Genomic DNA, 19,080 nt, shown 5'->3' on the forward strand with positions numbered 1-19,080 from the left:
TGTTCTTGTTCACAGAGGATAAAATAATTTTCCTTCAGATTCTCTTTTACCCAGGGGAAATCTCTTTTTCCACCCAACTAAAGAGGTAATCTATTTTCTTTATCCTTCCACCCCAGTCCAGAAGCTGTGTCAACATGGTTAACTGGATACCTGATAAAGCTGACAGAATGTGCATCTCCGACGGAGCAGTTAGGAATATGGTGTCACTGGAAGTGACCCGTACCGTTTCACTGACATTACAGCATCCCTGGGAACGGCTATTACGATGCCAATAGATGTGGCTAATGCTGATACAAAGCAATCCATGAAACAACCTTTCACAACCACTCTGGGAAACAACTAAGGCGTAGAAGCAGGAAGTGCTTGAAATTTTGCGGGGCTATCATGCAAGGTGCAACACTGCTTTTAAAGCAATTTGTGAGACTGGATGCGCTGTGCAATTATGCCATGCAATATATGGGCTATGATTTATATCAATACATAATGACCAATTGCACTCTAAGTATTCTGCAGGTAGTGCATTTTATCAACTAGGGTAGTGTAAGGCAGCACTTTTGAGTGTAATTAATCTTAATTAATTCCCTCATATTCAATATTAGCCTATCTGCATATTTAAAAACCTATCTGACACACCCCCATCATACTTCCTGAACATCTCCTAGTGATTTAAAATGAAAAATGACTATGCCAATTATTGCATGTTTAACTGCAGTAATGATTCCTAAATTGGTAGTTTCCCAAGACACGCTAATGTAGCGGTTGGTTTCTCATGGTTTTGGGGGGTTCGCTCCACAGACAAATTTGCAGGGATTTAATAAGCTGCATGAAGTTTCACCACTTTATACAAATGACTGTAACCTTATTTCAGAAAAGGAGAAGGAGATTGGTTTAATGCTGCTTTGCATTGATGCGGCTGATAAAGCAAGGGCAGGTTACGCTGAAGGGAAGCAGAAACAAAGCTAACATCTCCACACACATACACAATTGCTCCAGCACAGATGGCACTGAGACTTGTGGTGTTAGTTAACCTTGTGCACCTCTGCAATCAGCTCCTCAGAGCTTTGCTAATGCAGAGAGCCAGTCCAAACTGGTAACTGGGCTCTGCTTTTGCACGCAGATCCCAATATTCTCAAAGCTGTGTGTTCCTAAACAAGATGAGACTCCCCGAACCCAGCAATTCTGTGAATCTAGGTAAAACCCAAGATGCATTTTTTCTCTTGGCATCTCGCGCTTACATGGTAGGAAGCTCTTTCTTCTCTGTCCATCGGGCGAGTCACATACATCCTGCCAGACACAGGGTCAATGCTGAAGACTTCCATCGGCGGCTGGTCGGCTCCCACTCCAGTGATGCTGTACCTGATATGGATCTCTTTGTCCTTATCGGAACGAATCTAGATGAAACAACAAAGACAGCAATCAATAAGTTTTGGACAAAAGCCATATGGATGTTTAAACAACTTTAAAGATCTGAGCCTGAAAGCTGCATAAATGTAATACTGCTGTCAATTTTGACAAGGGAGCTGTACGCCGAAGGTTTGGAAAAAAGCCAGTAGAAGTGTATTCCACATATTTTCAGTTATTTTTCTGCTCTTTTATTCATGATGATTCTCTAGGAATCATTGAAATTCTGACTTTTTGCCTTAGATGTAGAAGAATCTATATGCAGAAAAAATGCCATTTACTTGTCATTGAAACCATAAGCTACTGAAAGTGTCCAAATTGTTCAGCTATACCTGGCGTCTCATAGCCATTAATCACTTCCCAAAATGCTCTCTGCTGTCTCCCCCATCACACTCTTGTTCCCTGTAACCGTGCACACAACCACTCCCATGACATTTGGAGAGCAGAGCTGCTCACTCCTGCTTTGTCCAGCCCTGCTGGCTTGATGAGGCTAGGATGGGAATGCCGGGTGGGACGTTACCATTTCATTTGACTATTTGTTGAGGAAAAATGCATTTGGCACATTGCTTTTGAAACTCCTTCCCTCCCATGCCTTGAGAAACACGACAAATCAAATACAGCTTGATGAATTACAGGAACCTTGGATTCAGAGACAAGAAAATAAAAAAGGGAGGTTAATATGTTGTCCTAGCAACCCTGACTATCTCTTTAAAACCAAATTTAATTTTCTGATCAAATGCTGAAAGAAATTCTTGCAACACCATGACTATTCCTGAAACAAAGTGCAAGGTACAAATAAATTACCACCCCCCCCCCCACCATCACAAAGTGTCTTGGCAGCATAAAAGTGGTGTATTTTTTTCCCTAACAGGTCTATGAATACAACAAAGTTGTGGGCGGATAATAGAAATCTTGTAGCTGAGGGCACGTTAACATCTCTGCTCTGGCAGCTGCTAGGTGGGCTCAGCAGGTTGCAGGAGGCCCCCACACCCCTGAAAGCAGCCCCAGTCTGGGGAGCAAAGGTGTCTTCCCCGGGAGCAAAGGGTTGGGACGGGGCCGTGGGCTGCTCTTGCACTCCTCCCACATACGACTTATCGTTATTTCCTCCTCTCCCGACATGGGAGGCTGGCAAGATGCTGAACGCGTCGGTGCAGAATCACACCAGTTCCCCCAACAAGCATCTCCAAGAATCTCCTCTGATGTTTTTGTCCAGATCATTACCAAGCTTGTACGCTGGTTTCTTTGCACTGCCTCCACTGAGCAGCCTGCTCCCGTTAACAGCTAATAATGTCAGTTATTGCTAGGCACAGCCAGGATTGATCCGTGCTGCACCCACACTGCTGGAGCTGAAGGTCAGGGAATACAGACAGTTTCATCTGTCTTTTCTCTACAGGATTCACTGCTTGTTTAGGCTGTTAGTACCAAGAAAAAACTGGACGTGAACTTAAAAGAGATACTGGGGACACTGGGAATGTGCCCTTACGTTGCACACAAGCTTATATGGGTTTTTGTGTGCCTGATGGGTATTTGTAATACAGACGCAAGTAGACAGGCAAGAATCCAATTTTCATTAACAAATCCGTGGGTGAAAAAGAGTATATTAAAATTAAGCTTTGCTTGCACAACTGTGGTATTAATGATGGCAACTGGCTCCTCAGTTCAATAACTGCAGTCTATAGTCCCCATTTTTAGAAAGTCAGCTTTCACCCTGTCAGGTAGGCAGGGCTGAAAATTGAATTTATGTGAATGTCTGTGCAAATGAATAGCTCAAGTCAGGAGTTCAAGCTCTAACCCACCATGTATGTGTTTGCAGCTAGGCTCAAGGTAAGAGAAAATGTAGAAAGCCCCATCCATGCTCCAGCTTTGAGCCCGTGTGGGGTTCCAACATTAGAAATTAAGAGAAAAGAACAGAAAAGGGTAACTCGGGACACATAGTTGTGTGCATGTCTCCATCAACGCACCTGTATCAAGGTATCTGCATGTTTCCTGACCTGTCCAAGGTATCTGCACATTCCTCCTGAAGCCAGGATGGTCTTCCCAGGTCTGGCCTCCACCCCCAACTCCAACTCCAACCTGGCTCAACTACAGCTATGACTCGAGCACAAGCACTGAACAGCAAACCAGCCTCCCTCCCAGAACTAAACTGGAAGTAATTTTAACCTGAATCATGGAAGGGGAGAGTCTGTTAGTTCTTCATGGACATTTTTATGCTCTATTTCCTGTTGCATATAGTACCCAGATCCCATTGTGATAGAAGCATTAGAAATGCATAGAGAGAGACAGAAACATGGAAAAGGAGGCTAGATTTAAATATTCAGTGCTAAAGGCACTATATTTTATTTTCAGGAAAGAGAGATAAACAGAAGCTCTCTAAGAAAGCTATGTACAGTTTAATAAAGTGCATGCTATAGGATGTCCTTGCAGCACTTTATTAGCATTAATAGGGTCTAAGCTGTCTGTATGTAAATCACTGCAGATCTAGGAGATGAAATATATCACAAGACCCACACAACTTACCCAATTACGCTAAGAAAAATACATGAGATGATTATACTGCATTGAGCAAAACAAAGATAGGTAAATACGTTGCAAATATTCAGCAATGACTCATTATTTGTTGTTAACTGCCAGCGTACTACAACGGTTTGCTTGTTACCTGTGCTTAATTCCATCGCCATTAAGAACACAAGGATGTGAAGTGCTCAGAGAAAACACGTGAGTAGCATTTGTCACAGGAAGTTGCAAAGACCATTGACAATGAAGCATAGTACGTATTACTACCAGGGAGATATTCATCGCACAAAAGCACACGCTTTTTATATTGGAACATGTTATTTTAGTGCTTTTAATGAGATTTTTAAAAAAGATTTTTTTTTATAGCAATCCTGTAACATTTTGACCAAAAGTTTCATTTGCATAATTCCCAGGGTGCAATTTAGTAAATCTTGTTGAGAAGTTAAGAACATTATCTGAATACAATGTAAGGTTTACTTCTTTTGTTGAAACCATTACTGGAGCAGTTTACCATAATAATAATAATAATAATAATAAATCTCTATTCCCAAGAAACTCACTAGAACAGGAGAAAAAATTACTGGTCGGGGAGAATTTACTAGCTCAGGAGAGAGTTTCTTTTTCATTCATTTATGCCTGGGAAGTGAGAAGATGGCAACATATCCATATTATAATATTCTGACTGGAGAACATACAGATGAATTTTATTCATTTACCTTTCATGTTATAATGCAGTCAATAGCTATGCGGATTTCTGGGTTATAAAGCAGAAGGCAAAAGGATAGTTTTCCTTAGCTGTATTTATACATTTTTCACTCAGAGAACCCTTAGAGCTTCGAGATTCTCCAGTGCCAGGCATGGTACAACCCTGTGTCTAATGCCGCGAGCCAGGTTGATGCCTCATGAATGTCATAAGAGAACTGTGCTTGTGAAGCAGCTTTTACTCTCAAAAAGACCTCTCTGGGATGAAGCTCAGATTAGACTGCTATACTGGTGAGGAAAAACACCCCAGAGAGAAGGCAATTTAGGGTGGAAGATGCAATCCTCCATCTTACTGTATCTCATGAACACAGGTGAAATTTTCCATGCGAGCATCCTGGGAAGCAGAGTACCCTTCTGTGCTGGTAGATACACACAGACCATTGGTACCCTGCAGCCTCACAGCTGGAGGGTGAAGTAGGGGCCTGGCCTCCAAGAATTGATGCCCCAGCCAAAACAGAGCCCAAAGGTGGCAGCCAAAGTTTGCAAGTGAGGATGCCAAGAGCCTGACTCAGCTCCCGTTTCTATAGAGTGATCCCAGAAACAGGAGAAATCAGAGTGATTTCACAGATGGGTATTTTCCACTGCAGGTTCTGATATAATAACTAACATGTGTGAAAATGAGCATTGCAGATCTTGAGATAAGACAGAGCTAAACCCTTCAGTGCTGGCTTGCTGCTTTGTAGCAATGTCACATTTAGATGGGCTTGAAAAGCAGCCAGCTTGTGACACAGGATTGCATCCCACTTTTACAGATAAAATCTTAGGGTTCGTGCATCTCTGCCAGCGTTTAACGTGGAGCTAAACTGTTCTCACAAGTTTTACTGGCAAGCAGAATTTCCACTGATGAGCTTCTCTGAGGCACCAGATTTTATCCCTCCATTTTGCTCCTGCTGATCCATATCCGTTTTGTACTCTTAGCACCACCATCCCTTGCTGCTGTGCCCTGAATTCACAAATCCTCTCATCCCGGCAGCTGACAAGAAGAACCACAGGGAACGTGGACCACTGAAAGTTGCGTGGTCAGCACACTGGAGAACTCCAGCGAGTCCATAAATTACATAGGTTTTGGAGCATGACATTGCCAGAAAAAAGTGGCTCAGCAGAGGTTGTTTAGAGAGTAGTAAGGGAAGTGCCTGGAAAGCTAGGAAAGGGGGGATGTAGGGAAAGGCTGAACAAAGGAGGGCAACTGAGCCTACAGAGAGAAGACGGGGGCTGTACCAACAGCATTCCTGTACGTAGCAAACTACATTTAGAGGACAGGAATAATCTCATGTTTATTCCTCTCTTCCAGATATCCACAGTTTTTCTACAGTTTTCAAACCACTATACTGATAGTGGGTTGGGGCCCAATTTAAGTAACACAGCAAAAGGAAGAGCGTGCGTGCAATTGCAATGAAAAGGATCATGTATTTTATCCTTGTGAATGTGCAAAACAACCTTAGTTTAATTTATTTTTTCACAACCTCTTCTCAAATGAAAGGGAGCTGGCAACAAGCAAACCAGCCTGTTTCTTATATGGTCTCCATACCTTCAAATACGCAACAGTCTTGGAGTTTTAGGACCTATGAGTTAATGGGGCAGTGTGTGATCATGTGGGTTAGTACAATGAAATCTGATGTTGGCATTTTTATTGCAATGTAGCAAGAACCAAGCTGCAATCTAGATACACTGCTAAATCTGAGGATATATCACCTAATCATTTCCACGTAAGAGCAGGGACCTAGGACATTGGTGGTGGTTTCTCTTGTTCTCAGTTTGTGGGAATTAATGCTTGGTCTTCTGAATATTTATTAATCAAACAGTCAAGCTCTGCACAGAATTACCTTGGTGACTTGCAATGCCTTCTGGTATATACAGGAATTTAGACGACACGATGTATTAACTATGTCCCTTTTTAAATCACAAGCAGGTTTCACTGAGCTGTACACGGTCTGGGTTCTGCCTGTCACTCTGTGATGGTAATATGTAAACTGCTGGGAATGCATCAAGAGAAAGCAAAGCAGGCAATTTATACTCTGTTGCATTTTCTGTTCACAGAGCAAGCTAAAAAAATAAATTTCCTTTAAAATACTTCAACTTGCTCTATAAGGATATGGTGTTAAGAATACCCTTCAAAAAGACTTAATTTCCTAAATCTCCCAGAGAATACTATGCAACAATTGCACTAACATGACCTGTGGAGACTAGGTCCTGATTTTTTTGTTTTATAAAACCCATTATAATTATTAATGACCACATAAAATAATGTAAATGATAAGCAATAAGTGCCTTCTATTATTAAGCTGTTAGCTATTTTGCCCATTAAGAAAACCAAATTAAAATAATTGAAAACTATAATCTGTCATGCATTCAAAATGCTCCATAGAAATTCAGACAGGCAAACATATTCAAAGTCTTTAAATGAGCACACTTAAGAGTCAGTCTAAGCATTCCAGGATTGGCTCATTAATTTTAGTGGAAATATTTTAATTCAGCTACTCTTACTGCTTATTGAAATCCCTGCTAAGGACTGACTTATTTATTTTTAACTGAATCTGCAATATGTTTAAGAGTCATTTGTATAGAAGTTCTTAACTCTTATTTCACAGTTGTTTCAGAAGCCAGTAAATAGACACATCTCTAGCTCTGTTTTTCCAAACAAATTACTGCGTATTGCTTACTGAGTCACATATGGTTTCAATAAATATCTGCAGAAGTCAAATGGACAGGGAAAAATTAAGACAGATTAAGAGACCCAACCAGGTTAAAGTAATATTTATGAACTTCTGTTCCCTTTTGTCAGACCTGCCAATGATCATCCCAAGCTACTTCCCAGAAAGAAAAAAAAAAAAAAAAAAAAAAAGGAAAACAAAAGATCCTCTGAAATACTTCAGCTGTCTTCAGAGAAAACAGAATCTATTCGGCACCTTGCAAAGAGGCTGCTTTGAGATGGCAAGGGCAGCTATCAAGTTTGACTAAAAGGAAAGCTTCCATTAACTACAGCACTGGGCTTAGCAGCAGCCTGCAAGTCTGTATCCACTGCTGGACAAAACTCCTGTCAATTGAGCTAAATTCCCCCTGCTGGCACTATTTGCAAACAAGGTTAAGTAGGAAGAGAACTCTATTGGCAAAGAAAGACAGGATGGAAATGCCACACATATTTATAATTGTGGGTTTCTTCCTTCCCCCAGCTGGGACTGGTTTCATCTCATATGTAACTTTCTAAAAACTTTGTGTCTGATCTAACATAGACAAATGAACATGTCAGAAAAAACACTTCCAGAAGAAAATCCATCCTCTTGCCTTAAACACTTCAGTATCCGTGAAATTTCCTGGAAGAAGTGATTTTCTGTTTCCACATATTATAGAGAGAAAACCCAGGACTACACTTAGACTCGATGCCTAATTTTTCCATGGTTGAAATGCACTGTGATGAATGCTGCTCTTTATGCACTTACAATCAGCATTGAGCTACTGTCATTATTACTATGCAAGAGCTTAAGTTTCTTCCTCTTCTTTTATAGAATGCGAATCCAAAGCCAAACTGTAAAAATGCTTGCTTTGTCCTAATGGCTGGATGTCTTTCATGTCAGGTTGTATTTTCCTCTGCTCCTATTGAAATTTTTGTAAAATGACATAATGTATCTATTTTGATGATAAAACAGGGTAAAGCTAATATGTTAGAGATATTAAAGCTTTCATTTAAGTTACTGATGTAACTGACGATGCAGCCTGCGCTAGGGAAAGAAATGAAGCTACCAAGTGTTCAAACCCTAAAGAGAAACCATCTCTCACTGCCTGGCTCCCTGCGTGGCCGGGTTCCGTCCCTACAGTCCGCAGGGGAACCCAATTCCCTTCCAGCTCATCTGCTTCTTACCACGAGGAGTTTGCTCCCACTGCACTGACCCCGCAAGTGCTTGGCTAAAGCAATTCACCAAATGTTCAGCTGCGGAAAGCTTCCAGCCTTTCACAGGTCCTTTGGCTCTCTGGCGGCTGCCTCTGTCCAAGGGCTGTTGGCCAAAGCAGCAGCTCCCTTCAGGCCAATTACATCCATGTGGATCCGTTTCTCCAGAGCTTTCCCTATGCCCATCGGTAGCTTTGATAGTCTTTGCTCCCTCTCTCCCTTCCAGGCTTTTTGAATTGTTTATCAGTGTTTTTCTCCTGTACCTGGAGGAAGATGTAACATCGAGCAGATGGAGAACAGGAGAATATAAATCAGGCTCAATAAGGAGACCGTGATGCAGCAGGAAAGGAGACTTTCTGCCTGTGGTCCTGGCCAATAACCATGTGTGACCCCAAGCGCAAGTACAGGATGAAAATGAACCTGTCAGACTCACAGCCCAATTTAAAACCACCATTACTCTTCTTGGGATAAAAGTGAAATAATGATCCTCTGGCCTAGGAAGCCTAATTTCTCACGTGATCAGATGAGCCGCAACAAGCTGAGAACACCTGGTATGCAGCTCTGCAACTGGGCTCAGGATCTGCTGCATTTAAATTTTGATTCCATCCATGCTGCAAATGCAAAGAATTTGTTTTAGCGTGAATCCTCTGGATGCAATGAGACTGAGGTCTGCAGGATTTACATAACACTCCAGCTGGGCCAAAGCTTCCAAGTGGTGACTTGGGACTGAGAGCAGCTAAGACAATGCCAGAGCTGCCAGGTCTCTGTCTTTACCAGCAAAAACTCAGTAAATTGCAATTTGTTGTGTGGTCTTCATGATTAAATAATTAAGCAATTTTCATTACTCGCTATTATGAAGGTTAAGAAGCTAATGTGTCTGTATCAGGGACTGGCCAATGCTAATGGATCTTCCACAGCCAATGATAACTGATACGGTAGAGTAATTTCTAAAGCAACATGTGCTTCTCTTCAGGCCCTTTGCAGCAAGCTTGGGTTTAAAGCACTCCGCTGTGGAAATGCTTCAGACTGCAGCAAGGTGAGCGAGAGGGAGGAGAGTGGCGGTGATGGGAAGAGATGATTACAGATCAGCAGAATACCGCCACGTGACCAATGTCTTATCACTGCCAGAATGGTGATAGCAGAAGCAACAAAACTCGTTTTTACTAGGCTTTCTCTTATCTCTCTTACAAGAGAGCAGATTCTTCAGTGTTGTGACTGAAGGCATCCCAGTGGAGACACGCGTCTATCTGGCAAATTTTGGCCCTGAAGAACTGAGGCTGGTTCATACTGTGCTAGATGCGAGTGGCTGATATTAAATAACTGGGATTTGAACCAGATGTACAAGCCCTTCTCTGCTGTCAAGGATGCTCCATGACAAAAGGTCAAAGAAAATACCTGAGAGTTCAAAACACTGCCTATTCCTCCAATAAAGGAGTCATGTCAGACAATAGATCATCCCACGTAATCTATTTATGAAGGGCTACATGCTGTTATCCTAACGTAGGACATCCTGCAGTGTCTTCTTGCAACTGACCCCGCTGCTGCCTGCCACAGCTATGCCTAAATGAAGACTAAGCCAGGAAAAATAAATCACAGGAGTTTGACTTCGTCCTGATTTCTTTTTGAAGTATGTCTGCCCCTAAACCTTGTGCAGCATCTGCCGCAAAGTCAGCCTGGCAAAGAGAACCCAGCGCCCTTCCGTGTAAAACTGAGCAGGACACAGAAGGGCTCAGTGCCGAAGGTAAACGAGGGTAGCAAACAGTGACCTTCCCAGGAGTAACCTGAGCACTGCAACTAATGGCCGAAGCCTTCAGCTAGTATAAATCAGTGTAGACTCGCTGGCTTCAAACACAAGCATGTTAATTTGTTTCAGCTGCAAATCTGGTCCATGGCATTTAAAAATTAAGCTGCACAAGAGAAGAACAAGGGAAGAATGGTCTTTGCACAATCTCACACAGCAATTTAAAACAAGCAGCATTCCTCTTGATAGAACAGTGAGCTCGGACACAGGAAAAAAACACTGGGGAACACACTCGTGTCCTCATGAAAAGAGTTTTTCCCAGACTCAAGGGATATAATTGGTCTTAGTATGACCTTTGCTTCTATAATGAGTGCTGGCTTTCCCCCACTGATTAGTTTTTCTGACCTTATATTGTCAAGCACTGAATTTACATTCTGCACAACACCCACAGATATTACTGATCATGGAGAAGTGGTGCTGTGGCATGATTGCGAGTGCTATTCTCAGCATAAAATTAAGCTTTTAGACCTGTCTGCAAATAGCTAACAATAGGAAACAACAATAAAAGCCTTTAGTGTGTATGTTTTGGAGAAAAATATATGCTGAGGCTCATGTCTGAGACACTACTTTGGGACACTTGCAGAGCATGATTTAAAGCTCTGCAGTTTTCAAAGTCTCGCTAATAAGTTTAATTATAGGAACAACAAACCTATTCATTTGTTCTGTAGGGCAGATTACCCCGCACAGTGTATATAGAAGATATTTCAATGGTCAATAAATGGAACCATCAAAGCTGAGAAGGCTGAAAATGAATTTCTTTCTATGCACTACAGGAGCAATGCTAACGGGCATCATTGCAGATTTAGTCTATCATTTATTCTCCACTGAATGAAGCCAGTGTGAGATGATGTTGGTTTTAGGATTCTTATTCCCATGTGTTATGCAACTCTCAGATGAAATACTGGATCTTCTTGTTTGCCAAATTCTGTCCATGGATGGATATATACATGCTTCCTTCTGCAACGGATAGCAGCAGCTAAGCAGGGAATGAGAGCAGCATTTTCCTTTCTGCTGAGCAAGACACCGTGAGAACTCTGTGGTCAGGAAAATCCCGCACAGTCACAACAAACAAGCAGAAGCCAGACCTGTGTCTGCACGTGCAAGCCAGCCTGCAATGCACGGCTCAGCACAGTGCCCACACGCACGTGTTTCTGGGTTTGCACGTCTACTTCCATACAGACAACCACGCACCAACAACCAGTGTAAAAAATGCTAAAGGCCACACGCACAGACCACACGTATGGCAGCTGCATTCCCCACCACTACATCACGTCTGCTTCAGAACTGCTCAGATCCACCACAAAATGATTTGCTAAGACTTGCTCCACCCTTTCGGGGCAGTCCTAAGATCAGCCCAGCACCCCGTCTCCCCTTCCCGTAGCTCAGCTGGGGCCGTGCCTCCCTCCCTGCGGCTGCAGTTCCCATGCTCCTGCCCCAGTTTCAAAGATATCTTTCCCTCCGGCATGGGTTATGCTGGAACACCCATCATTTCTGCAAATCTGCTTTGTTCATTAGGGAAGGGAGATTGCCTTCTAGGAAATTTCAGACCTAGCTGAACTCTGCTTATTTGGAACATTTTCACAGCGTTGAATTTTTGGCAAATGTTTCTTTTTCATTAACTGTACTTCTGTGAGGGTTAGAGCTGAGACCCCTGCTTACTTTGACTTGAATTCACATTAGACTTATTCATATAATTTATTGATGTGCTCCTTGTCCACATGCTTTTAACACAAGGGGCAGACAGACCTGCTCAAGGACATGGCGCCATATAGAGCTTTTACTGAAAAAAAAAAAAGGAAAAAAGAAAAAAATGCCGTCAGTTCTGACATGGTTTGGAACCTTTTTCTGTCTCACTTGCTTTTATGGCACATTCAGAGTTTTTGAATTTAACCCCCTAAGCAAGGAACAGTCCTCAAAAGTCACAGGCACAGAGGCAGCCTCAAATTAATACTCCAAAGAGCAGCCTCGAGAATCTCTACAATCAGTAGTGTTCCCCTTACCCATAATTTACAGGGGGTACACATTAATTTCCTGATGCCATTTGCCTTTCCAAGCACTTCCACAAATAAAAGGAAGGTGCAAACCCCTGGCTCTGATTTTTCTGTGCAGATCTGCAGCTTAGTGGACCTGGCAAATTAGGACCGTGGATCCCAGACTGATTTGGGATTCCGGTGCTTGGCTGTCTTTTTAATTGCAGACACTCTGACAGACATACTGAATTTCTTGTTTAATTTTTTGCAGTATTATTAATTGATAATTTAATTTCCGATCTGGTGAATTACATGCAATTCCTTCACCATCAGTTAAATGACAAGTTTAGAGCAGAATAGTTTAGGTAAGCAGATTGTCAGTGCTTATGGCTGTAAGACATAATTATGTACAGCCAACTGTGTAACGCGCTTGAAAAAATTACAAGCCTAGGCACAGAAATTAAAATTATTTCAAGATGAAGTTGTACAAATACAGCTGCAAAAAGCTGCAAAATCCTATTAATGAATTCCAACTGTAGTGGGTAGTGCAGCAGGGTTCCAACCCCCACCGTCCTGCCAAAGAAAGTTTACGTATAACATACAATGAATCAAAGGACGGATGCTTACATCTAAACACGGCTCCAGAAAACTATTTCAGCTATTATTTATGTACTCAGAAACTTCTGGGCATCAGCTGGTAACTTGGCATGATGACTCCCCAGCACGTCAAGGCAAACATTAAACGCTAAATTACCATATGTCAGCTTAGGGTAGTTAATAATTCTACCACATCTTGGACAACTTGAAGGCTTTTCTGAAACTGCTGTCAAATCGAATCTTTCCTTCGATCAATAAAGCAGCACAATGAAATCCACTATTTGTAGTGTCTGAAAGAATAGATTAGCAAACTACAGTAAATGCAACTGGCAGGGACTAACTCCATTTCTTAACCAGAGATCCCAAATATGAGTACGAGTATTCCCAGTGGTTTCAGCATGCAGCCCACGTGAAGGAACGGGATCACCTAGGTACTTCTCTGTTACGTGCACCTCTGGTTTGTTACTAGCCCCCGATCGACCCCACAGCTGCACGTAACCTGCGGATCCCACAGGCAGCAGTTAATTACGTGAGCAATGTTTTGTTCCACACTGCTGGGTCTGTCAATCCCAGCCCGAGGAGTAAAATAGAGAAAGACGGAAAGCATAGAGAACCAGTCTGACCTCCTGTTTGTTTTCCAAGCTGTATAATAGAGATATCTCTGGCAATGCGGAGAAGGCTGAGCAATAATCACTGGGAACAGCTAGAGAAGGTGGAAATGCAGAAGTCTGCATGTTGGACTTCATTTAAACAGGTACCACGAACCCCAGATCACACGTTTGCTGTCACCGTTAGTCAAGTATGCCTACACCTACCACAATACAACAGCAGGACTGATTGGAAGGAAATGTTACCTTGTTCTGTGCATCAGAGAGCATCAATGACACATTTCAAGATATTCAACACTGGCAAATCAGGGCGAGACCTTCAGTACGGTTGTATTGCTGCCACAGCACTTTCAATGAGAGTCAAATTATTTCTAGGGCTTGCTACTTATCTTACTATGAATCTTTAGAAAATCTGTCCCTGGCTTCCCATAGCGGGGCCACAGGTCCCACGTATCCTCCAAGTCCTGGTAAACGAGCCCTGAAAGGGGTTTCTACTTGACACAAACCAAAAGCAAAGCTATTGCACTGTCAACATTTTCATTGCATAGCACCCAGCCTGGTTCTCACTCACGAGAGCAGCCCTCCAGGAGCAAAACAGGGAAACTATGCTCTAGTTCTTATTTTGAAGGACAAACAAAATCTGAGCTCTTACAACATGTCTGTGTTTTCTCATGCTCTCTGGCCTGTTTGTGATATCCACTGTTGTGTCTGATTTTATAGTTCAATTGTAAGCCATAAATGTGTCCTCCAGGCCTTACAGAGCCATCCTGTACAGCACCTGCATCTTCATCAACCCATGCTGGAGACCAGTGAGTGCAGGATTGGACCCGAAACAACAATCCCCAACAGACACTGGCTGGCCACGCAGCTACTGCTCCTGGGCACACCTACTCTTCCTTGCCAAAAATGACTTTTAAAGCCATCAGCGGTGAATAAAGGAAAACCATTTCTTATAGAATGCTTTTTTGAGCATTTTTTTTTTTTTAATTCAAGTCACTCCATCCAATTTTCCTTCGCTGGTGGATTCAGCCGTAGGGGCTGTTCTCAGGCTGCAGGGCCCTGAGGAAGTGAGGTGAAAGTCACTGATGGCAAGAAATTGCCTTCATAATAGTTTCAATTTAAGTAAGTTGATAATAGTGCAGGGAATAGGTCCTGTGGGAAATGGGAGGGCTGAAAATACTCCACCAGTGCAAAAATTGTGAACTGATGACTTTCAGCATTTAATTGGGATAGATCTTTATCCATCAATCCCATACATGCTCAAAAGGTGATAGTGAAAAGGAGCAGATTATTATTATTTTATGCCACATCTTTTTTTCTGTCAGAGGAAATTAAAAGAAAACAGTCTGTCACATACCAAAATCATGCAGCTGCTTTATAAGCCATGCCTTGCTCTTCAAGCCAGTGTAAATCAGCATGGCTTCTTTGAGTTCAGTAGCTTTACACCAACTTCCACTGCCTGGCAAGCTGACCCAGTATTTTGGTGGTGATTAGAGTGAGATATCTCTTCATGTTTATTTCTAGGAAAGCTCAAAGTTGGCTCTTGAGCTTTTGAGAAGCTGGATGTATGTGGGGAAAGATGTTTTTTTCAAACTCTAAATCTTCAGGGCTCTTTTTTTCTTCTTTTTAATAAGAAACAGGAGGAAGATTTCCTGACCCTCTGAACTATCCCTGGGCTTGAATAAGCTACATGGTAAACAGAAGAAGAAAGCTCTTATGTGAAACTTCTTAAACTGCCGAGGATGAAGGACAGTAAATGGGATGCAAGCCAAGGAACATGACAATTAGCACAGAGAAAGTTTTCAGGGTTTATTCCATCAGTCAGCACTTAAGGAGGCTTTGAAGGGGAAAAAGCATCCTTTTATATATTAATCCACTACTTCTGCACTTTCCCCCTATTCCATGGATTTAGTGCTTAGCTGCTAAATATCTATATGCAGAGCTTTATTAAGAGGAGTTGGCTTATTTTTTTGAAAGATTCCACATCCATTAGTTTATATGGAGAAAAAAGGCAAAATCTTTTTGCCTGCTGCAGTATCCTGAGTTTAAATGACAATTTACTCTTACCCAATTTACAATTGGTACTCTTTACCCAAATTACAATTACCCAGCTAATAGTACTTAAAGACAGGGGTGAGAGGAGAGCAAGCATTTCTCACAATACTATTGCTGGTCACCATTTTACTTAAGATTCAGATATTGCTACTGATGATAAAGGAACTCAGTGAAGACAAAGAGAAAATCACCCACATTTCACCCCCTTCCTGCCCTGTCTTGGCAGACTTCACATCTGAAGAGGCACCTTACTGTTCCAAGATAAAATATTTTCCTTTTTCTTTAAAAAGAAAAAGTTCTCTCAAGCAAGAAGTTGGGCAACAGCAGGGGACAATGCCATGCCAGTATTAATTAGCAAATTCCAAATGAATCATAGTTTCTGCTTAGCGGGGTATGCTTGAAAAGTGTGTGAACTTTTAAAATGCTGTGTTGTGCATAATAGTTGTAGCTTTTTTGTTGTTGTTAGTCTTATTAAAAAATAATAATAATAAAAGAAAAAGTTTCTTTGGAAAGGTATCTTATTCATTCTCTCCATGGCCACATTCCCAGGCATTTTTGTTCTTGCCCATCTCTTTATTCAGAAGATGCCAGCTCCCCTTAGCCTGTCCCTTTTGGTCTGAGGCCACCACTGGGGGGACAGCATTTTCCCTCTAATTAAGAGGTGGCATGTGCGGTTGTCCACACCGCGCCCCCAATCACCTAGCAGGAGGCCCTCTGTGACATGCCACACTTGTCATTTCTGCAGCTCTTTGATCCCGAGTCCCTGGGACTCCGAAATCTGCCTTCCCCACAGAGGAGCGGCGCTCCTGCTGCCTGCTGCCTCTCTGTGCCAGGGCTCCCACTGCTCCGCAGGCTGGAGCTTTCATGCACCCAACTCCCTGCCGCTGCACGGGAGGCAGAACTGGGTACTCGCTACATATGGCAGCAACGGCAGTAGCAGGCTCCGATCTTAATTTCAGGATTATTTAGCTTGTGATTGAGCTGGGGCACCTGCCTGTGCAAAGCTCATCAATTCTCTTTGATTTGGAAGACTCTGTGCATCTGTGTCAGACTGTGAACTTCAATTTCAATGCAGAGCTTCATTGCTGTTTTTCCTCTCTTTCACTTCAATATTGAGTTTAAAAGACACAGGAGTAGAGAAAAGAAATTTGTGCTTTGGTACAGGGTAAGCAGTAACAGGAAGCTGTGAGCATTCATTCAGATAGCATATGAGGAGAAGAAGATGCCCTTGGAAATCTATGAAATGCCAGCATTTCGGCTCCTAACTTCAGGGTGATGGTGAATAAACAACAGATCAGAGCATGGGCGTCTTTGATCATCTGAGTCGAGTTCCCTCAAAGGCTTGGGAACTTGGTATAGGAAAGGTTTCACTGGTCAATGGCGGGGCAAAAAGACAAGGTCAAACCAAGCCACGGCTGAGTGGGACCAGCTGGTGATTCAGCATTACAGGGACTAGGGACCCTGCGGTGTCCTACGTGAGGGACCTTGTAGCGATTTAGGGTGGTCAAACATTGGAATGAGCTGCCCAAGGAAATGGTGGAGTACCCATCCCTGGAGGTATTTAATAGGAGTGTGGATGGGGCAGTAAGGGACATGATTTAGTGATGGGACTTGGTAGGTCAGGTTGATGTTTAAACCTGATGATCTTGAAGGTCTTATCCAACCCAGATGATTCTATAATTCTGCCATAGGAGACCAATGTCCCCTACCAGGGGAGAAACTCTTTTGAGGTAGGTAGAGGAAAGGAAAGACACGTCAGTTTTCAAAGGATTATGGTCTAAACCCCAAAATATTCCACAATGAAACATTAATATATCTTTTCTAGGTCTGTATATTTCTTGAACCAGTTAAAGGAAGAGCATTCTTACAAACTGCTATTAATCTTGTGTGCCTATTCGCTGGAAGGAAGAAGAAAAAGGGGAAAACAAAGTAAATATATATCCTCTCCCCATTCCTGTGTCCACGATAACCCCACTGCTTGCAGAAAACAGGCTGTGGAAGGACTCAGCCACTCACACCCAGATCTCACAGCATAGGTTTCATTTAACTCAAACCTGTCCATCATGATTTAGCAAGAACGGTGAGAACTGAGATTCACGTCTCCTTTTACATTACCTTGGCAGACAGAATTGACTGTGCACAGAAAAGCTGGGGGCTATTGCAACCTAAAGAACAACTGCAAGGTCCACTGGGATCCAGAACATTCAAAGCTATTTTAATCAAATTACTATCGATTAGGGACAAACTAGAGTCTATTGAAGTTAATGGACAGATTTCCATCGACTTCAAAGGGCTCTGGAACAGCCTGTAACGCAGAAAACAAGCAAGTATCAAAATGAAGAAAATGCATTTTAGTCTAACCCTAATTGCATGAGATGAAAGAACTGTTTCAGCTGAAACTTTTCAAAAAATATTCTGCCGGAGACAAACATCAAACATCTCAAATGGTCAAAATCCAGCAAAGCTACCCGTGAATAAGAAAACAGTCTGATAACAGCAAGTGCAGTCAGCTATATGTACCAGAGACCTACCAACAGAAATTTTAGCTCTACCAACAGCCTCAGAGGACTTTTACTAACAACTATAGGAAGAAAAAAAAAACACAACAAACCTTCCCAAAGTTGTGCATGTAGAGATATAAACACTAATTTAGCTTTACTTTCCACTCAAATTCATTTCCTCTAAGATAAAGGAGATCCCTCCCCAGCCCCAGCATTTAATTCCTGGCAACAAATACATCATTTACCCTTTTGTCTTTGCAGGACCTAATCATCTTTTCTGACAGATGAAGATGAAATCATGACACAAGCAATTTCTTTAAACTAGCTTCTCTCTTATTACTTAGCACATTTTGTTGTCTTTAAGGTTATATATTTATGTGACAGCCAGACATCCATTAAAGCCACAAATCTGAAGGTCTAAGAGGTATAAAAGGGATTTCTTCTTTTAAATTTTATAAGGAAAAAATCAGGCCTGGAGACTGGGTGGTCATGACTTTACTGACCTTTACAATATTAGGTTCTTCGCAGAGCTGGTATAATTAAGTACTGAGTTTGTGGAAGAAAAAAGTTTTTTTCCTATTAAAGAAGCTAAACTGAGAAAGCGCTTTAAAGAGCTTGTAGGGACCAGAAGCACTATATTGTCCTCAACTCCAGAATTATACTTCCCCAGCTTTCATTCACTCAAGAGGTTTAGCACGTAAACAGATAAATCCTACTCAAAGTCTCCTGTGCTGTGCTCCAATGACAGCAGAGGCTGTACTAGCTCTTTTAGTAACCAAAAAAAAAAAAAAAAAAAGTTGAGAAATGTTGACGTAGTAGTTAAAGGAAGAAAGATTCTGGGTTAAAATGGTCCATCCTGTGTAATTCCTTTTTCTGTCAACACTCAACAGGACATTTAATTCTAAGTGTTTCAGAATAAGTACCAGACTCTGTCCATACATGTATGTTTTTAATGGACAGATGAAGATCCCAGCACCACCATGACCAT

At 42.1% G+C, this 19,080-nt stretch overlaps 1 protein-coding gene across 4 annotated transcripts in view; it reads right to left on the reverse strand.

Annotated features, from left to right (window-relative positions):
• Positions 1-19,080, reverse strand: part of CDH4 (cadherin 4) — a 525,850-nt gene that overhangs the window by 100,390 nt on the left and 406,380 nt on the right. For all 4 annotated transcript variants that reach the window (XM_013188900.3, XM_066978558.1, XM_013188903.3 and 1 more), the window contains one exon: positions 1,236-1,391. In XM_013188900.3, coding sequence (XP_013044354.2) covers positions 1,236-1,391 — 156 coding nt within the window. The remainder of the gene's footprint in view (positions 1-1,235; positions 1,392-19,080) is intronic.

This window comes from Anser cygnoides, chromosome 16, assembly GCF_040182565.1.
Source record: "Anser cygnoides isolate HZ-2024a breed goose chromosome 16, Taihu_goose_T2T_genome, whole genome shotgun sequence".
Classification (NCBI taxonomy): Eukaryota; Metazoa; Chordata; class Aves; order Anseriformes; family Anatidae; genus Anser; species Anser cygnoides.